This window comes from Lithobates pipiens, unplaced genomic scaffold, assembly GCF_037356315.1.
Source record: "Lithobates pipiens isolate NorthernLeopardFrog02 unplaced genomic scaffold, aLitPip1_a1.2 Scaffold_1, whole genome shotgun sequence".
Lineage (NCBI taxonomy): Eukaryota > Metazoa > Chordata > Amphibia > Anura > Ranidae > Lithobates > Lithobates pipiens.
Genome location: NW_027507685.1, coordinates 14215711 through 14238264, shown reverse-complemented (window position 1 = coordinate 14238264; position 22554 = coordinate 14215711). Strand labels below are relative to the sequence as shown.

The 22554-nt window shown below is 43.9% G+C and overlaps 1 protein-coding gene across 1 annotated transcript in view; it reads left to right on the top strand.

The window, feature by feature from the left end:
- The window catches only part of SMARCA1 (SNF2 related chromatin remodeling ATPase 1), a 264681-nt gene that overhangs the window by 155482 nt on the left and 86645 nt on the right, over positions 1 to 22554 (top strand). Inside the window, exon 18 of the mRNA XM_077478748.1 lies at positions 1755 to 1868. Coding sequence (XP_077334874.1) covers positions 1755 to 1868 — 114 coding nt within the window. The remainder of the gene's footprint in view (positions 1 to 1754; positions 1869 to 22554) is intronic.

Genomic DNA, 22554 nt, shown 5'->3' with positions numbered 1-22554 from the left:
TTCAAACTTTATCATACCTGGGATGTCTGCTAGACTCTGGTTTGGACAGATTTAAGAGAGTTATTCCTAAGAATTGCAGGACTACAATATAAAACGCCAAATTTTCATGCAAAATAATGGTACCGCTTTTAGCACCTAAAATCCGAAATAATGGTACCGCCAGGGAGGTTAAATTATTTACAGACACACCTCAAAGAATGGATTAGTAAACTTCTATAGGGGTCACTTGTGGATGTATGTATTTTATTGAGAAGTAATACAAATAAGGGATGCTGTTTTTCATAAATCACACAAGTGACAAATATATGTTAAAAACCTTGTAAAGGGACCCGTATGGCTCTCAGAAGCTGAGAATGTGATCAGCTTAGAATTACACATTTTTCTAAACAATAGAGGACTCAGCTGTTTTCCAGTATTAGTACAATGTTTAAACTAAATACCACATTAACATGGCTTACAGTACTTTTTGCTAAAGCATAATACAACCTCTGGTGAACCAGAACATTGATTGTAATTAGTATTGTTTTTGGCCTGTTGGGACTCACTAAAGCCTTGTACACACGGTCGGAGAATCCGTCAGTAATGTGTCCTATCGGACCGTGTCGTCGGATAATCCGACTGTGTGTGGTATGCATCGGACTGATTCCGTCCGAATCTCTGTCGGACCCAATTTTCCAACATGTTGGAAATATTTCCCGACCAACTGGGCCGGTCGGACCTAATCCGATCATGTGTAGAGCATTTTGATCGGACCAAGTGCCACGCATGCTCAGATCAAATTGCTACATCAAAGCTATTGGCTACTAGCCTGAATGTAGTCCCATCGTAACGAAATTACGTCATCACGTTCTGAAAGATCAGATTTTTCGCCAACTTTGTCTGACCGTGTGTATGCAACAGTTTCGGACAAGATCCGACGGACAAAATCCGACGGGCAGAATCCGACGGATTTGGTTGTGGAATTCTCCGACCGTGTGTACAGGGGCTAACACATAACTAGTGGTTGTGGTCATCATATGATTTCACTCGATTACCAAGCAAAGTTGGGGATAGTTCAGGTAATGATTTTTGTGATAGTTCTGTGAATTTCCTTCTACAAATCAGGAAAAAACTTGGTAGTGCTGTCTTTTTATGACAGGGTGCCACGTTCATACGGTTTTCCTAAGCCTGTGCATAGCAGGAACACCAACCCATTGTTAGTATTCTTTTCGAGAATATGGCAATGACACTTATGCTTCTCATACGTAACTCTGCCAGAGCTTAACCTGCTGGCCCTCCCACAGTAACAGGGGTAACAGTATAGTAGATACATACATGACCAGAGTGAGTCTTAAAGGCAAACTGTAATGAGAGAAATCTGTGTGCTGCCATTTCCAATGCTTTTGTAGATGTCAACTCCTTGACTGTCATAGCCTTCCCCCAGTTTTATTATTTAATGAGTCAATGACCCTGAACAAGGCAGGTAGGTAGGTCTTTCCAGTGTTATTAAATGCTTACTTGTTTTAGGTTAGGCCCTCCCTAGGTAATGACATATTCAGAATACACTAACATACTCACGAATGCAGGAATCAATTGCAGAGTCTTTCTTCATGTCTTCTCTTTTATAGTTTCATGTCTATTACAACAGTTTAGTTGCTCTAACAAAAAAACAAAAAAACGGCTATTTAGAAGTTAAGAGGGAGGGATTATGTGGATCCATAACATGATTTCTAAAATTTTAGCAAATTATTAAATGTATGTTTTCTCTCTTTAAGGCACCCCGCCCCCCAAAGCAACCAAACATCCAAGACTTCCAATTTTTCCCCCCTAGACTGTTTGAGCTGCTGGAGAAAGAAATTCTTTATTACAGAAAGACTATTGGATATAAGGTAATTTCAAATATGATCCACATGAAACACCACAAACCTTAGCTTTTGTTATGATAGGATAAATCTTAACCATCTTGTATAGCATTTTCAAATAAATTACCTTTGGTTAGTGATTTCATTCTTCTGATTGAAACGATGGTAACAGATATTCTAGCTTCCATTATTTAGACTGATAGTGTGGATATATTTCAAGAGCTTGGCTGAGCTTGTGTGTTTATTTATTGTTGCGCAGTCATCTTTGTTTCATAAAATTATATAAGCAACGTGCTATCACATTTGAAGTGTTTAAGGTTAAGTGTACAGTAAAACCTTGGTTTGAGAGCGTTTTGCAAGACAAGCAACATGTTTTAATAAATTTTCACTTATTATACAAGGAATGTCTTGATATATAAGTAGTGTCATGTCACAACTGAGTGTAAAAGAGAAGAGATCTAAGTGTAGCAATATGGTTACATTTAATGAAGGTACAACATTTAGCAACTTACATGGTTGATAAATAAAAGAGGCACATCTAAGTATGCAGGCATCCAGGCTAAAGCTGTCCACATAGACCATCTCCCCCCACCCCCCGCCATCGAGGTCATCCCTTCCACGCTGAGCTCCATGAGTGGTTCAAGCCTCGCTTTCAGATCGCTGTACTGCAGGGTAGTCTTCCTGGTCACGATTGCAGACTGAGTGGTGAGAGCCGGCGGTGCAGGGGATGGTCTATGTGGACGGCACAGTGGTGTAGTGGTTAACACTCTCACCTAGCAGTAAGAAGGGTCGCTGGTTCAAATCCCAACCACAACACTACCGGCCTGGAGTTTGCATGTTCTCCCTGTGCCTGCGTGGGTTTCCTCCAGGTGCTCCGGTTTCCTCCTACCTTCCAAAGACATGCAGGTAGGTTAATTGGCTTCTGTCCAAAATTGGCCCTAATATATGAATGGGGACCTTGGATTGTGGGCTCCTTGAGGGTAGGGACCAATGTGAGTGTGCAGTGTACAGGGATGGGGACAATTGTAGACACTCACTCAGGTTGAACTGGATGGACTGATGTCTTTATTCAACCTTACTAACAATGAAACAATGGACCGCTTTACCCCAAATGCCTGCATGCTTAGATGTGCCTCTTTTATTCATCAACCATGGGAGTTGCTATATGTTGTACCTTCATTAAATGTAACCGTATTGCTACACTTGGTGTGGAAAAACCACGCTGACCCAAATAAAAATAAATAGGCATGCTGCAGTGATGTGAGATAAACACAAACAACAGAGGTAACAAAGAAAACTGCACCACTAAAATAGGAAATACACTAAACTATAAATCAATAATTAAAAATAATTGAAAGTGTCCAAAAGGTGAATATTGGAGAGAATTTTTTTTATAATGAATAAAAGTCTCTTAAAATGTCAGTGTCCTGATTATAATGAAATGAACCACCACTGTGCTACACATAAAGATTAAAAACAATAAAAACAGAATGGATAATAAGTCTCTTGTCGTGTCAGTGTCTTTGATAAACCACCACTGTGCTCCACAACTTGGGTGAATACCACCACCAATAAGAAAGCCGCTTACCAGAGAGTAAGTACAGAAGTGTTTGCCTATACCCAGCCGCAGCTTTAAGTGTATGGAATGGGTCCCTCCAGACAACCTCTTCCAGGTAATCAAGATGCTTGGACTCAGCAATTTGTGTGGCTCGTAGCAACATAGGCCATATAAACCAAACAAAGGACCATAGCGTGATACCGTAATGACAATGTATTTATTAAAAATGTAAGATATACTTACAAAGTTCCTGTAATAACAAACACTAAAAACAAACACCGGCCGGCATTCTAGGAGCCCTTCCTCCTTCATAAACGATGCAGTGACATCAGTGCACGCCCTCCCAGACGTGTTTCGTCATACACAGGCGTTCTGAATGGGGATAGGGCGATACAGCGACTCACTGCTTAATATAGTACCATTCTGACATGCAAGGAAGTGGCTACAAGCTATCTTCGCTATGGGAAACATTGCCCATACTTAACCTAATGGCTGAGACGAGCACCCATACGGGGAATTCTATGGCTAAAAAACGTGTTAATACAGCAAAAAGCTAGTAGGCTCTATTGTGTAATAACTCACAACCCACTCTCATTCTCAATAGACTAAAATCATAAAGACCAAAGGAAAATAAATCTAATTAAATAAAAAAATGAAAAAAATGAATGATATTGCCCTGCAACGCCAGGTGGGACAAAAGTCACACGACCCCTGGCGGTAAAGGGTAAAAATGCAGACCTAATAGTTATATTATAACGAAAATGAAAAATGATGAATATGATTCATATAGTAATATATAAAAAATACTACCCACCATAATAAGTGGAGAAAAGACCACCCTCAATATTACTCCAAAACGACTATAAAAAACAACTATATATAAAAAAATAAAATTGTTTTACTTATATTTTTATATATTTATAAGACGGCCCATAATCGTCCCATAATCAATTGAGCCCTCATAGGATGCCGAATATTACTATTACACCGTGTTGATAATATTAATTACAAAAAAGTGAATTTTGAGAGAATATTCTCACAGTGAAAGAAAATTAATTAAATAATACCCTCTACTATTATTACCTACTAGGTACACACTGCCCATTCTTGCATGACACAGTGGGCTAAACTTTAGGGCCAAAAATTAACCGACAATTCTTACATACATAGTGGAACCATGTACATAAATATGATATGAATCTGGTACATTTAAACAAATAAATAAAAATGTAAAAAAATTTGTGAAAACAGAAATAAGTCAAACTTGTATTATCTCCAAGGGCCCATCAAGCATTATTAATAAAAGCGTTGACATCTGTGTCAACGTTTAACCCATATGGGACATTCAAATGGTGGATCCAAGCCATCTCAAGTTTGGAAATTTCCCGCACCACAAAACTCCCCCTCCAGTTGGGTTTAAATTTATCAATCCCCAAAAATAGAGTGTTAGCTGGGTCCCTATTATGTACCTGAAGATAGTGTTTAGAGACAGAATGGTTTTTAAAACCCATTTTTATATTCGTAATGTGCTAGTTGAGGCAAACTTGTAGGGGGCGTTTAGTCCATCCCACATATTGCAGGCCACAAGGGCACTGCAATAAATAGACCACCCCAACTGTAGCACATGTAATACAGGGTTTAATGCTAAACACCTTCTGGGTAGCAGTGGACGTAAAGGAAGTAGTCCTGCTCTGAGGGCAAGAATTAAATTGATAAACCCTACACCGTCTACACTGATAATAACCAGTGAGCTGGTTGAAAAAACCTCTACTGGTAACCGGAGGATTCAAAATGTTGGGGGCCACTCGATTTTGTAACGATGTTACCCCTCTAAAGATCACCTTAGGCCTTGCGGGCAAAAGGTTTCCCAACTCCTGTTTCAGGGCCTTACCCTGTCTGTGTGTAAAAATTTATAAATAAAAATTATATTTGCAAAAAAAAAAAAAAAAGGTTTCCCAACACAGTATCATTGGTAACGATATGCCAATGTTTGCTTGATGCCACTATGCTGTACCAAATACAAGGTCATTCTATTTTTATTGTTTTTAATCTGTATGTGTAGCACAGTGGTGGTTCATTTCATTATAATCATGACACTGACATTTTAAGAGACTTTTTATTCATTATATAATTTTTTGTCTCCAATATTAACCTTTTGGACACTTTCAATTATTTTTAATTATTGCTACACTTAGAGGCGCCTCATACTTGACTAAATTACTGACGCACAACAAATGCTCCTATATTGTTTGTATGGCGTTAGTATGGGCATCAGACAGGCGTCAATGAGCTTTAAAATGGACCATTTTAGAAGCGTAAAACACTCCCTAAACACCCTATGTATGGATTTGTAGCGTTTTGATAAGCATTAAAACTGCTCCACAATGGAAAGTGACTAATTTTAACGCACCGCGACCGCATCAATACCGCATCGAAAACGCCTGCCAGATCGTTTGCGAAGTATTACCATAGACTTGAATGGGAGGCTTTGAAAGGCTTCAAACACCTCCTGACTCGATATAAGGCTTCAATTTTGAAGCGACACAACACTAACGCTTAGTTTGAATAGCACTATGTGCTGTCTATTGTATCTTAGGCCTTTGAGGGGTGTCTTTAATGCCTGCCAAACGCCTGCTCTTAATGCCAGTGTGAAGTAAGCCTTATACGCTCAAACTCATGCTGGATTTTTCTCATGCCCTTGTGGAGGCTTCCAGCTGTGGATGGACATTTTGTGGTTACACAACCTATCACATTTCTATAATCTTTTTATATGGACTTAAAACTGAAGGACTTATGAAAAAATGCTTGTGGAACAAATCATTTGAGTTTTTATTATTTCTTATGGGGAAATTCACTTTGATATACAAGTGCTTTGGATTACAAGCATGTTTCTGGAACTAATTATGCTTGCAATCCAAGGTTTTACTGTATTTCATTAGGGCTAGATTCATACTGTTGCGTTGTTTTGATGCTTGTGGAGTGCCATTCTGAATGGCACTGTAACACACTTTCCCAATGCACCTGCAATGCAGCACATCACATTTGTTATTGCACCCTTTCTGTGCATTTTGGTACATTAGGCAGCCCATTCAGATGTTAATTTATGTGTTTTGCTGGACTAGTCGGGGGGATCAGGAGCTTCTTAGATTGTTGTCTAATAGTTGTCTAATAGTTGGTTTAGGCAGGCTTCACAGCATTTTTCTGCAGGGCCCAGCATCACTGTGATATCAGGGAGGATGTTTTTAGTTTCATCCTCAGTGCTTTTGGTGGTTCCTATCTCACTAGTCTGGTGCTTAGATCTAACCTTTTGCCTACCCGTTTGAGGGTGAATTCATTGCACCCTACTGCCTCTGCCTTGTTGACTTTGTAGGATCAAACATTTGAGCTATCTAATGGTCTTAGGAGTCACTTCCTGCCATGTGGGCTGAGCTTTTGGGTTGTAGTAATATAATACATTTTCTGGTGTGCCTTGCTTAGCAAATTTTGTTTTTCTGCTGGGTAACCCTCATTATTCTCTGAATTTTCTATCTTCTAGATCCTAAAGGGTGTAAGACCTTAGCCCTTTTTTTCATAGTAGTTTCCCTCTTTGAACTTGTTCCTTCTTGGGATTCTCCCCAGTGTTATTTTTCCTGTTAGCCGCATCAGATTTTGGAGTCCTTTTTTTCCTATTATATTCCTATATTGGGATTTTTTCGTTGTTCCACCTGTTTTGGTGGGTTCTGGTTTATTAGCTTCTATTTTGCTCAGGTTCAAAGTTATCTTCTGTGTGGAGTCATTCCCTCTGGTGACCTTCTGTATCCTGGTCTGGAGCATCTGAATAATTCTCTGTGCTTTTGCTTTGTTCATGTGGACAGGTTATGGCAGTGGATCTTGCCTCATCCATTCTTCCTAGTGAGGGGTGAGGTGAGAGTTTGGGGGAAACACTCTGCATGAACACTGCAGATCGCTTCACACAAGAGCATGGAAGCTATTTGTGGAATTCCGAATAATATTGGAGAGCATTATCAGAATTGAAATTGAATGATTTGAATTGCACGGTGTATGGGACTTACGTTATCTATATAGCTGTTTGCACGATGGAATGATTTGTATTCATATTAACTTTGCTATTTATTATTGCATTACTACACTTTATGCATGGTGCACATTTTCTGCAAATTTTTCAATTTTTTTTTGCTGTTTTGTACGTTATTTAATTGCTATTTGCACAAATTCATAATTTGTCACAATTGTATTAATTTTCTATTTAAGAACGCTATTAGTGAGTCAGCTATTTGCTGATTGTGCACTTTCTCTTTTTTTGCACATGTGGTCTTTTTGCACACCTACACTGGATGATTATTGATTTTAGGTATATATATTATCGTTATTCTGAGAGTTTATATACAGTGATTATTGAGGATTTATTGGTTATTGAGGAATATTCTTCATGAGAGCACTATTGAGTTCATTTAGTTATTTGGAGAGCTTTTATACAGTGATCTGGAGGTCTTAAGTAGTGTAGTGTTGTTGTTTTTTCCTTGCTTCCTCACAACTGTATGATCGAAGGGGAAGAGGGGGATTGCTCATCGATTGGCAGAGGCTGTTACAACCGGATTGCTGTCTACATTATCTATGAGATATTAAGCTTCAGACGCGTTTAATCCTTGTGGCGTTATTTTCTTTATAGTACCTCCAGAAGACTATTGTATTTCATTTATATTTATTTTTATATTTATTTTTTTAGATTGGTAAGCGCCACATTCATACCCATTATTATCAGTTTGTTGTTTGGTGTGAGAACACCCTGATGTTTTTTTCTCCTGTTGGTTTGCGCATTGATCTCCCCTTATTTACATATAATGAAATAAAGGTGACCCCCAGTGTTGAAGTGGAGTTTCACATATGATGCGTCTTGGCGGTAGTCAAATCTAGTTTCACAGCAGTTGTTGCTTCTTCAGAAGGAGCCAGTCATAAGCATCTATTGAAATAAATAGTTTTATATTTAAACCATTACTTATGACATTACTATATATTTCAAAACATGAAGGTTATTTTAATATCATATACAATTGATGTGAGTTTTGAGAAGGATTTTAATCAGGACACAAGAAAAGTATTAATAGATCCTGGTTATAGGCTTGTACCTTCAGATGATTGGACATTGACAAGCTTTCAAGGACATGCCCATTGGGCGCCTCCCCTATTGCCTTACCCTACTCCATGAATCCTTTGTTTTTTTTCGAGTGTACTAAGGTGATGGACCTTTACGAAAAAATCAAACATAGCTTACGAAGCAACAAAGGCTCCCACCGACTGCCTGCACCGCCGTCTGACGTCACTGGGTGACTCCTTCCCTTGGCTCTTTAAGAACTGTCTGATGGTGGTGCAGGCAGTCGGCAGAGCCTTCGTTGGGGGCGGATTTTTTTTTCTTCTTCTTTTTCGGGTCCGGTGGTATGGCGGGCATCGTGAATGACAGTGGATCTACTTTAAACATAAAGTAGGGGAAGACGCAGAGCCCCCTCGCCCCGAAAGCATGGTATGGATTTTGGGGGGCCCCATTCTGTCTTTTTCAAAAAAAATGTTGGCGTGGTGTGCATTTGGGGGGGCAGACTATTTTTTAAAATAATTTTTAATTGCCTGCATGTTTTCTTTACATTCAGCTGTCAGCAGGGTATCCACTGAGAGCTGAGTAGTTATTTGACGTTAAAGACGCAGTGACCGGCTTCCCGGCCCACTCCTTATCAACCATCTATTGGGGGGACCCCCATGCTGTTTCTGACACATACCGAATGTGATATCGCCAGCAAAACCCTGGTGATAAATATTGCATGTTTTTTTTACACTCCGTTCTGTTTGTGAATTGAACTTAAGAGCATACTGCATGTTTTTTTTTTTTTGCGATATTTACCAGCACATTTTTCTTTTTGGAGTAAATGCTGCATAATTCATTTTGTGGTAAATACCACATAATCATAATTTTTTTCTTATGTGAATTGGACTTTTTTTTTACTGCATGTGACAATTTATGCAAATGAGTTACGTGATCGTGTTACCAGTATGCGGTAAACGTTAGTAAATTGACCCCATAGCCTTAACATCTTTATGCCCTTCATTCTAAGAAATGTCTCTTCATTGCCTGTATGTACTGTAGTCAGAGTCAGTCAATATGTGTACTGGTGTTCTCTCTGCTACCACCCTACAGTTGTCAGTGAGAACCTGCCTTTGTTTCAGTTAACACAGGACTCTGTTTTTATGTCAGGCCAGTATACCTGGGGATTCCTAGCTAAATTATCAGGCTCATAGCTGTGGCAGTTTTGTCTTTTCTTGTCTAAGCCCTTGTACACACGGTCGGACATTCTGACGGAAAATGTCTGATCGGACCGTGTTTTCAGGTAATCCCACCGTGTGTGGGCTCCATCGGACTGTTTCCGTCTGAATATCCGACCGACAAAGTTTTAGAGCTGGGCTATAAAATTTCCTGACAACATGATCCGATCGGACTTTGTCCCATCGTTTGTAGAGAATTCCGATCGGACAAAGTGCCACGCATGTTCAGATCAAATTCCTAGACCAAAGCTATTGGCTACTAGCCTGAACGTAGTCCCGTCGTAACGAATTAACGCCATCACGTTATGAACGATCTGATTTTCCGACAACTTTGTCCGACCGTGTGTATGCAACACCAGTTTCGGACAAAATCTGTTGGAAAAAATCCAACGGATTTTGTTGTCGGAATGTCTGACCGTGTGTGTACAAGGGCTTAGAAGACTCCCTTGTCAATGTTTGTAGCAGGTCTCTTGCTGTGTTAGGGATTATTGCTCTTCTTGTACCTGAGGTGTTTGTGTGTGTTGTATCGCCACAGAGATGGCAATACAAATAGCTGACTGGTAAGATGTGAAAGGGTCTGTAATTTTTTTTATGAGCTTGTTGGCATACTTTATTAAGTTTACCAAGCTGGCATTGTTTTTTATTTGTTAAAGATCCCTCCCCTTTCTTTTCAGCCTGGCCTTTGATGACACACAGGTTCTGGCACCAGGGGATCAACAGCTACTGTTAGCCTCTCAGGGACATAGAAAAGGTGTATGGGCACATCCTTGTGCTCACTGCCTCACCTAAAGTGGTCACGCTATCTTACTTTGTGTACTTTATTTCACTTTAAGATCATCTGGATGTGGGTATTCCTAAAGGAGTGGGTTAGCTCTTTTTTAATTGGCAGCATGTCTGGTGCTAAATAGAAGGATGTTGGCCCTGTGGCTGCAGGCAACTCACCAGCTCAGGACCTAGTCTGATGTATATCCAAGGTACAGCTTGGTACAAAGAAGGTTGTGCTTTTCACACATCTGCAGTGGCTGTTTCTTCCTGGGGTGTTCACTCTGCTGCTTGTTTCACAATGAAAGAACACTAAAGTTTAAACTGCCCTGCACCGCCTTCCCCAGTGGAATCTGCTATAGAGATGCATAATAATTATGATACTGTTGCGGATCCCCCAGAGGATTTTCCCTTCTCTGCCACCTGAATTTCAATCAGCATTTGTTTTCTTCCTGAACAGAAAATAGTATCATTTCTAATCAAGGTTGTGTTCTATTTTAGAATCAGTGAATTCCATCACTCCTTACTATGTGGGCTCTGGTTGTCTGGACTCGGTTCTCATAGACCCAAATATGATTTTATCTTCAAAGGTTGAAAATACCCAGACCATTGCTTGCAAAGGAGACACAAGAGGGAGCTTCTAAATGTGCAGCAAATAAATATTTTTTTTAGTAAAAAATGCAAATTAGCCACTCACATGAAGTAAGAATAAAAACACATATCAAGTTTAAAAGCCATCATCCATGAGGACCTGGGTTGTCTGAAGCAGATGGGAGCAAAACCACCAGCGATAGGAGATGCATAAGCTCAAAACCAAAAATACATCAGCTCAGGAGCCAGTCTGACAGCATAGGAACTTGGCCAATGACATCAGACGCCTGAGGGCGTGGAGAGGGCGTAGCTCATTTTTATTATTTTTCAGTCTTCTCTGTTGTACATATCCTATACATCTAAATTCAGATATGTTTTTGTGTTTGTTTATGATTTCTAACGATCTTTATAACCTCAGCTTATCCGTGTGACTCCGTGTGGTTACATTTATCATGTGTGATTTTTAATATGGTGATACGTTTTTATTTAGTATTGTTATTTGGGTTGGGATATATTTAATGTGAACAATAGCTCCATTACCATTGCTATTATTATTATTGTTAATCCCTTGATTCTATTCATGCATAGCCATATGTATATGTTTATATCTTATGGCTTTCTCTACGTATATGCAATGGTGAGTACATAGTACATAGTACATAGTTAGTCAGGTTGAAAAAAGACACAAGTCCATCCAGTTCAACCTTAAAAACATAGGAGTAGTCCCGTTCTATCTCTGGCAAGCAACATCTGAGCTGCAGTAATATATCTGAGTGTTTATTCCTGCTTTCTGAGTTTGGTGGGCGGGGTTTACTGGCCCATGTATACATATAAAGGAAGTGTAGGTATTCCTCAGTATGACAGGCTTGAGAAAGAACTATTGCTGCCTGGAAACGCATAGCCATGCCCCCTCCACACCCTTTGGTGTCTGATGTCATCGGCCAAGTTTCCATGCGGTCAGAATGGCTCCTGAGCTGATGTATCTTCTGGTTTTGAGTTTGGGCATCTCCTACCACTGGTGACGTTGCTTCCATCTTCTTCAGACAACCCAAGTCCTCATGGATGAAAGCATTACTACATATATTCCTCCTAACTGCTGAGTAGCTGCACTAAGTCCTTTGAAGCTAGCTGCTATACCTCATTTGACTTTATGGACTATTTAACTAGGACTTCACCACTCTAAAGTCTACTGGCTTGTTTTGTTGCACTGTAACAGATTTTTATTCTAACAATTTCTTGCACCTAAGCAGTTTCTGGCAACCTAGCCCTTTGCTGAGGATTTTGTCACAAAATGCTGTATTCTTCCCATAATTTCGTAGAAGATGCCTCTTTTTTTAAGGACCCTACTGGGAAGAAAATGGAAGAAATGTATCGATCGATTCACTTCTTGGTGGCCTTTGCCTTTCAACCCCTGCTTGCCTCTGTGCTCATTTCCCAGACTTTTGGCTGACTGGTCAAAATCTCTAAGCAGAAATCTGCTGCTGGATAGAGTTGATCAGATGATTATGCTGCAGAATGTCCTGTGCGATGCAGCACTGGATGTCTCAGGTAACCCTTTTATCTATTCAGATCTGCTCCTTTTTCTTTGTTTTGAATAAACTTTATGCTAAGTGTACAAAACGTACACTTCATTCACTGCAATGTAGGGAAGTGCTGGTATGACTTGCATCAGCTTTTAAAGTGTTACCTATGGAAAACATAGGGTACTGAAGTCAGTCATCGTTTGCAGACACACACAATTTTAAGGCTTGAAAGGGTTGGGTATCTACTCAGCACAACCTCATCTTTTACATTTTACCAAAAAAAAAAAAAGGGTAATATGTTGTGTTTACCCTAAAATAAACGTTAGTGTATTTTTTTTACTGAAAGTTTTCTCATGTAAAACTGTTGCTTTATATTGTGTGACAATAAACATTGGAACTACTACTATTTTATTCTCCAGTGTGTCTGCTTTCAGATGTTTGGGGTTTTTACCTAATCTTCAGGCCTTCAATGATTAAAAAAACCTTTGTGCAAACATGCATAAATGACTCTGGCAGGGGAAAATGTGTAAAGAAGGAACTGGGAAGGTCCTCCATACATTTAATGGCATTTTGAATTGAACCGTTGTACGTAGGTAGGTATACACACACTCACACACACATTTACTAAATGCAGAAAATTTGATCTCTTGGAAAGTTTGTAGGGAATAAAGTTATAATGTAATAAAAAGAAAGCAGTGTGTGTTGGAATTGTAAAGTCAGTAAATGTCTGCATAGTTCAGATTAGCTTTGCTAATCATACGGTATCATCGGTCATTCAAAAGTCTCAGCTGAAGATATAGGCTGAATAGAGAAAACATAATTGTCTCCATCTGTAATGTTTCAAGGGTCCTAGGTCAGTATCTAGACGAGAGACGTGTCCTTTCTTTTTAATGTCACTGGACAATACACAGATTTGTACTTTCACACAAGTTGTTACCCCTTGTTAGGCCTCCACTCCCACTGTGGGTTTTAAATTTAGTATTGTTGTTGTTACAAAATGTGCTATCGTCGGTGTTACCTAACTTCAAACCTATCTGGGACATATCCTTAGCTTTCTTTCTTACGAGGCAATATTTCTTTTGACCATCACTTTGGCCAGAAGAGTTTTTAAGTTGGCAGCATTGTTCTGTAAGGAGCCCCATTTGATCTTATATAAAGACAAGATTGTTCTAAGACCAAGGACCTTTTTTATCCAAAGTGGTCTTTGCTCTTAATTTTTATGAGGATTATGTGTGATCTTCCCTATATCTGGCACTGTTTGATCCCCAAGAGATATCCCTCCATATCCATCCATTGGATGTTGTTAGGGTCATGTGTGTTTATCTTTCAGCCATTGCTTCTTTCAGTCTGAGAGATTCCCTGGAAGGTGGAGCTGGTGCAAACCTGTCCCCCATCAAACGTATGGGACCGTGGCAAACTAAAGAAAGTTCTAGATGTCGCATAAATAATTTGCATTACTGGCTAATTTACATAATTACATGTTATTGGTGATTTGAATTTTCACATGATTCTTTAATAGTTAAAGCTCGTTCTCCCTGCTATAAAAGGAGGAGAAATCACTATCATAGAGACAGATAGCGATAGACAGAAGGAAAAGAAGATCTGTTGCTGCTTACAATGAAATCCTTACTGCATCATCTGACTACGGTCCTCCAGAAGCTCTTCTCATCACGGATGTGATCGGCAAAGAGGTGCTTGTTCAGCTGCTCAGAGAGAGGCTGGTTCTGCATCTGCTGGTGAGGCTACAATAGTAAATGCGGGGTCTCCTTTACTGTCATGCATGGGATTGAATGATGTTAATGCATGTACTTACCCTTTCCAACTGATGCCCTCTCTAGATGTGAATTTGGTAGATGGGGCAGCCGTACCTGCAACGGGTGAGTTTACGGATTAAAATTTTTTCTCTTGACGGACACAGCATCTTCATCTTGACCTTAGGGTTATATCGCCCCTTTAGGAGGGAACTAGGCAGAAAGTGTTAAAAACAGCAATTCTTGAATAATTTAGATCCTGGTAGTCTCCCCAGCCTGGCCATTGAGCATGAGCAGGCCCTAGCTACGCGTTGGGTCAGCCACGACATGCCCCGTCTGATCCAGGGGCGGCCGGTGAGCTATATGCTCTGGGGCACACATATGACCTGGCTACTGCTGTCTGTGTCACAGTGTGCCGTGGCCGATGGCCACCCTGTACTACTCGGGCGATGTGTCTGTCCGTGAAATGCGTTAAGCAGTCCCTGCAGGAGGGGTAAGTATGGTTCCACCTGTCTCGGCAGGATGGAGCAGCTGGGCATTCCCTGGGAGATCGACTAGGGGGTCTCTCACTCTCCCTTTCTTCTCTCCCTGTCCCTTTCCATGCCGCTGTGTGACTGGGCACATGGGGGTGCGGTGCACGTACCTAGCCGGGGGTCCTCTGGGGGGGCTCTGGGTCCTGGCAGGGGGCTGCGCTGGGTGTTGGTTGTCTGCTCATCCTCTTCCCTGTCCCTGTTTCTGGGCCACGGTGGGGTGTTTTGGTTTGTATGTCATGTGGGGAGGCCGCCGCGCGCTCCGTGGCCATTTTTCTGTAGCCACAGACAGTTTTTTCCTTTCGGCCATTTTCTGGAAGTCCGGCGGCCATTTTCCCCGACGCCCTCAGACGTTTGTTGCTGAGGCTGCCGGCGGCCATTTTCTAGTAGCCTCAGCTTGTTTTTCCTCTGCGTGCTTGTTTCCTTCTAGAACAGCGTGCTTTTTACACAGAACACCTCGTGGCTGACACAGGGGAGAGCAGACATCAGCAGCACAGCGCAGTACCTGGGCTAGGGTGGTGAGTCCTGGGGGGGCCCTCAGTCTATGGCAGCTAGGAGGGTGGACATTTTGTGTTACTTGTCGTAGGTTCCTAAGTGGTGACAGGCGAATGTGGGTCAGCATGGCGTTGGAAGCTGGTGCTTCTTCCCCAGACATCCCTGTTATTGCAACTGGTTTCCCTGCACCTACGATGCCTATGGACACTCTGTTAGCGGTCCTGGAGGCCTTTGTTACTAGGGTGGAAACGGCATGCAGGCGCAAGGGGGGTAAAAAAAAGCCCCCTCCCCCACCGTCTGTGATTTAGACTCGGGCCCCGCTGTGACAGGTGGCCCCTGTTCTGACATTTCAGAGGATGTGGACCAGGACCGTTCGGACAGTGAGGATGACTCCGTGTCTGGGTCAGCGCAGGAAAAGCCGCTTGTAGGAGCACTTATCACAGCGGTGCGGGATACCCTAAAGATGGAGGATACGGCGGGGGCATCTACAGAGGTGTCGGTCCCTTTTGGGTCCCACAAGCCGGGCCGCGCGGCTAAGGTGTCTCCTTACCCAACTTATTTTGATAAATTTATTTAGAAGGAGTGGGGAAAACTGCAGCGGGCCTTTTCAGTCCTGAAGCGCATGGGGGGGCGATACCCCTTTGAGCAAAGTTTCCTGAAGAAATGGACATCTCCTACGATTGTTGACCCCCTGGTATCCAGGTTAAAGCGGGAGTAAACCCGCAGATGTTTTTTTTTTTTCTTCTACCTGCAAATGAAAAGGCATAATGAGCTAGTATGCACCGCATACTAGCTCATTATGAAATACTTACCTTAGAACGAGGACCCGACATCTGGTCCGATCCTGACATGCTCCCTCTGCGTTTCTTCCGGGTATTGCGGCTCCGGCGCTGTGAGTGGCGGATATCGTCACTCCCGCGCATGCGTGCGGGAGATTTCATCCCGGCCGAGTCCGGCCACTGCCGGGCTTTCAGCCGAGAATCCCCTTGTGCGCATGCGCCGCTGCAGTCAGCGGCGCATACCGAGGGGAATATCTCCTAAACGTACAGGTTTAGGAGATATTTTTTTTACCTACAGGTAAGCCTTATTATAGGCTTTCATGTAGGTAAAAGTTAAAAAAATGAGTATACAACCACTTTAAATAAGGTAACCACAATTCCAGTGGAAGGGACTCCTGCCTTCAAGGACCCTGCCGACAGAAGGACCAAGGCGGTTGCCCGGTCCATGTTTACGGCGGTGGGGTTAGCATTGCGGCCTGTGTTAGCCATAGCCCTGGTGTCACAGACGCTTACCGAATGGGCAAAATTGTTGCACCGTGAGTTGGAAAAGCAACAGGCTTCCCCTGGTCTGCGTGGAGTTGGCGGACCAGTTGGTGCAGGGCCTTAAGTATGTCTGTGATGTGGCCTTAGATACGGCCCCCTTGCTCTGTAGAGCCTCGGTATCAGCAGTATTGCTACGTCGCCTGATTTGGCTGAAATGCTGGTCTGCAGACCAGGCATCTAAGAAAGCACTGGCGGATTTGCCCTTCCAGGGAGAAAGGCTATTTGGAGCCTCGCTGGATGACATTATTAAGAATGTTACTGGGGTAAGAGTACGTTGCTCCCACAGTCCAGAAAAGGTAAGGAGCCACGCTGTAGGCAAGGGCCCTCCTTTTCCACTCAGAAGCAAATTTTTCGTCCGCCTGGGTCGGCAGGTAAGCGCTCCCAGTCTGACAAGGTACCCGCTGAGGGACAAAAGAGACCCTGGTTTCGCAAGCCAAACAAGCCTGCAAACAAATCTGTTACCGCATTAAGGTTTGCCTCCGCCCGACTCTCGGGTGGGGGGGGTCATCTTTGGGAGTTTGCAGCCCGGTGGATCTCCCTACTTTCCGACCAGTGGGTCTGCAAACTTGTTTCATCAGGATACAAGATAGCGTTTCTTGTCCGCCAAACAGATTTTTTCCCTCCAACCTTCATCTTCTTGTTCGAGGCAGTAAAGGACCTGCTGTTGCGTGTGGTGATAGTACCTCTGCCGATGCCGGAAAGGTTTCAGGGATTCTACTCCAATCTGTTTGTAGCCCCAAAGAAGGAAGGGGTCTGTCCGTTCCTGGACCTCCTAGTCCCAATTTCGGCTTTGCTAAGGCAGCGAGGGATCGCAATCATTGGTGACCTAGACGACCTCCTTCTGAGAGCACCTTCAGCCTCAGAATTAAGGGAGGATGTGGCAATCACCATGCAAATTCTTCAGGAGTTTGGTTGGGTACTGAACCTACAGAAGTTGGTGTTGGTGCCGACTCAATGCCTGGAGTACCTGGGCCTGCTTCTGGACTCCTCAGAGGTGAGAGTCTTTTTCCCTTCGGACAAGCTGCAGACTCTTCAAGCTGCGGTGAAGTTGTTTTTTGTCCCGCAGGTGGTCGTCACTGTATTTTTGCATGCGAGCCCTGGGTTTCACAGTAGCCACTTTCGAGACAGTACTGTATGCTCAATTCCACGCTCGAGTTTTGCAAAAGGACATCCTGTCCAAATGGGACAAATCTCCATTGTCCCTGGATTGTCAAATTCGGGTGAGCCAGCTAGTCAGGGATTCCCTGCTCTGGTGGCTGAGGTCTCCGACCCTTTAGTCTGGGAAGTCATCCCTTCCTCTTCATTGGACGGGGATCATGACGGACGCTAGCCTGACCAGTTGGGGGGGAGTTTGGGGCATACAGTCAGCCCAGGGTCACTGGAGCCAGGAAGAATCCCACCTGCCGATCAACGCGCTGGAACTTTGGGCGATCAAGCGGTGCCTCTCCACATGGTCACAGAGGCTGCAGGGGCGTCCAGTCAGGATCCAGTCAGACAATGCCAAGGTGGTGGCATATGTCAACCATCAAGGAGGATCAAGGAGCTTGGCTGCAGCACTGGAGGTCGCTCATATCCTGCGGTGGGCAGAGCGGCACGTGCAGGCTCTGACGGCCATGTACATTCTGGCAAGCAGACTACCTAAGCCGTCAGATGCTGGACCAAGAGGAATGGTCTCTATATCCGGATGTATTTTGGCTCCTTTGCCTAAGGTGGGGCACATCAGATGTGGATCTCCTGGCTTCTCGACTCAATCGGAAGGTGCAGAGGTTTGTGGCCAGATCAAAGGATCCCTGGACGGACGCAGCAGACGTGTTGGTGGCTCCATGGAGGCATTATTGGCTGATTTATGCTTTTCCCCCACTCAAACTTCTACCACGTCTGCTTCGCAGAGTGGAGGCGAAGGGGATTCCGGTAATTCTGATTGCCCCAGATTGGCCTCAGCGTCCGTGGTATGCCGACATAGTATGAACAGTGGCGGATGTTCCTTGGCTGCTGCCGATGCGAGAGGACCTTCCGTCGCAAGGTCCAATACTGCATCCTGCTTTACCGTCACTGGCTTTAACAACATGGCTGTTGAAAGCCAGGTGCTAAGGGACCGAGGTCTGTCGGATTCAGTAATCTCCACTATGCTGAGGGCACGGAAGTCTTCTTCCCAGGAGATTTATCATCGTACGTGGAAGGCCTACATCTCCATGTGTGAGGAGATGGGATAGTGTCCGCGCACATACTCGATTTGAAGGATCCTGCTGTTTTTGCAGTGAGGAGTGGATCAGAAACTTGCCTTAAGCACCATCAAGGGGCATATTTTAGCTTTGGCTGTTTTTTTTTTCAGCGACCCATTGGCTCATTCATTGGTGAGTACATTTGTTCAGGGGGTTCGACATGTGGCTCCTCCGGTTAAACCACCGCTGCCTCCGTGGGATTTGAATCTGGTGCTCTCATGCTTCAGAAACTGTCCTTTGAAAACATTAGGGCAATCCCCTTATTGACACTCTCTCAATAAGTAGGCTATTACATCTGTCAGGAGGGTTTCTGAGTTGGCGGCCTTGTCTTGCAAGTCTCCCTACTTGATCCTCCACAAGGATAAAGCGGTGCTGCGTCCGCAGCCTTCATTTCTGCCAAAGGTTGTTTCGGCCTTTCATCTAAATGAGGTCATTGTGCTTCCGTCCTTATGTGCTCGGCCGTCACACCCCAAAGAGGTGGCTTTGCATTCCTTGGACATGGTCCGGGCTCTGCAGGTGTATCTGTCTGCTACGGCTCCTTTTCAGAGGTCAGACTCTCTGTATCAGTGGCTGGTCCGAAGAAGGGACTGGCGGTCTCATTGGCCACCATTTCTCGGTGGATCAGACAGATTGTGGTTCAGGCTTATACCATAACTTTCCTGTCACTGCACATTCTACCAGGGCAATTGGTGCCTCTTGTGCTTTCCAACATCAAACGTCTGTTTCCCAGGTGTGTAAGACGGCGACCTGGTCGTCCGTTCTCACTTTCACAAAATTTTACAAGGTTGATGTGAGCGCATCTTCAGATGCTTGCTTCGGCCGCAAGGTTTTGCAGCTTGCAACTCCTCCATTGAGGAGCTCTGGTTGTTATGGGTGGAGTTATTTTCTTGCTGTTCCCACCCCTCGTTTTTTGACACTGCTTGGGGACGTCCCTAAGGTCAAGATGAAGATGCTGTGTCCGTCAATTAACGAAAGAGAAAATAGGATTTTTGTATTCACCGTAAAATGCTTTTCTCTGAAGTTCATTGATGGACACAACACCCACCATTTATGTTTGTACTGCTTTTGACGAACTGGGCTGCTGGATGCAGTGTGAGGGGTTATAGCTAGTAGGACTGCCCCTGGGCGGTACTGTGCCAGTGTTGCTGTTTTTAACATTCTGCAACTCTTCCCGAGTATGGCAATACCACATGTGTGGGACTTTTACACAGGCTGGCCACACAGAGATGTCCAACATGCAGGGAGCACCGTCAGGGGTTCTAGAAGCATAAATGACACCTCTAATTTCCTAACGGCCTATTACATTTGTGAAGGCCCTGGAGCACCAGGACAGTAGAATTACCCACAAAATGACCCCATTTTGGAAAGCAAACACCCCAACGTATATTCTATGAGGCATAATGATTATTTTGAACATTTAATTTTTTTCCACAAGTCTTCAGAAAACGTGGAAAGAAAATGAAAACATATTTTTTTTACACAAAGTGGTCAGTTTATAAGATATTTCTAACTCAAAGCATGTACATAGCAAAAATGACACCCAAAAATACATTCTGCTACTCATCCTGAGTATGGCGATACCACATGTGTGTGACTTTTACACAGCCTGGCCACATACAGAGGCCCAACATTCAGGGAGCACCGTCAGGTTTCCCTGGAGCATAAATAACACCTCTAATTTCCTAACGACCTATTACATTTTTTAAGGCCCTGGAGCACCAGGGCAATGGAATTACCCACGAAATGACCCCACTCTGGAAAACAAACATGAAGCATTATGAGTCTTTTGAACGGTTAATTTTTTTACACAAGTCTTCAGAAAACGTGGAAAGAAAATGAAAATCTTTTTTTTTTTTTTTTTTACACAAAGTTGTCCATTTATAAGATATTTCTAACACATAGCATGTATATAGCAAAAATTACACCCCAAAACACATTCTGCTACTCCTCCTGAGTATTGCAATACCACATGTGTGAGTCTTTTACACAACCTGGCCATATACAGAGGTCCAACATGGAAGTAGTACCTTCAGGCGTTCTAGGAGTATAAATTGCACATCTCATTTCACTCCTACCTATAACACTTTTGAAGGTCCAGGAGCACCAGGACAATGGAATTACCCCCAAAATGACCCCATTTTGGAAAGAAAACACCTCAACGTGTATTCTATGAGGCATGGTCTGCAAATAGATACTCGGGACTCTGACGGGCTGGTGACAGGTACTCCGTTACTCCGACGGGCTGGTGACAGGTACTCCGTTACTCCGACAGGCTGGTGACAGGTACTCTGTTACTCCGACGGGCTGGTGACAGGTACTTGGGTACTCCGATGGGCTGGTGACAGGTACTTGGGTACTACGATGGACTGTGACAGGTATTCGGGTACTCAGATGAACTGTGACAGGTACTCAGATGAACTGTGAAAGGTACTCAGGTACTCAGATGGGCTGTGACAGGTACTCGGGTACTCAGATGGACTGTGACAGGTACTCGGGTACTCAGATGGGTTGTGACAGGTACTTGGGTACTCAGATGGGCTGTGACAGGTACTCGGGTACTCAGATGGGCTGGGACAGGTACTCGGGTACTCAGATGGGCTGGGATAGGTACTCGGGTACTCAGATGGGCTGACAGGTTCTCGGATACTCGGATACTCAGATGGACTGTGACAGGTACTCGGGTACTCAGATGGGCTGTGACAGGTACTTGGGTACTCGGGTACTCAGATGGGCTGGCAGGTACTCAGGTTCCTCGTGTACTCAGATGGGCTGTGACAGGTACTCAGGTACTTGAGTACTCAGATGGGCTGGGACAGGTAATCGGGTACTGAGATGGTTTGGGACAGGTACTCAGGTACTCAGATGGGCTGTGACAGGTACTCGGGTACTCAGATGGGCTGACAGGTACTCAGATGGGCTGACAGGTACTCAGGTACTCGGGTACTCAGATGGGCTGACAGGTACTCAGGTACTCGGGTACTCAGATGGCCTGGGACAGGTACTCTTTACTCAGACGGGCTGGGACAGGTACTCGGGTACTCAGATGGGCTGTGATGAGTGATGACAGGTACTTTGATGGCTGGTGACAGGTCCTCTTTATTGGGGTGGTAATCAGTGTGGTTGGTGTGTACACTAGGCGGTAATGAGATGTTACCGCAGTCTCCCCCGCACACACGATCAGTGTGTGAGGAGGAGAACCCGGTGACATCTCGTTACCGCGGTTTGTTTACATTCTGTGACCGGCTGTGATTGGACACAGCTGGTCCCTTGGTAAAGAGCCAATTTCATTGGCTCTTTACTGCGATCGGGGTTGGGCTGTGTCAGGGTGACAAGCCGCATCCACCGATCGCCGCTCTGCACACGCCCTAGGCGCGTGCACGAGTGCTGTGAATGTACACAGTACATGTGACCGGCTGTGATTGGACACGGCCGGTCACGTGTATGGGGAGGTGGATGGGGATGGAAATCCCACAGATCGGGGATGGGCTGTGTCCGAGGGACACATCTCATCCACGATCGCTGAGCTGCGGGCCCCCGGGGGCCCGCAGGAGCGCCGAAATACCGAGGACGTCATATGACACCCACCCAGGATGGGAGATCCCATCTGTGGGCATCATTTGGCTATGGCCCGGTATTGAAGTGGTTAAAGG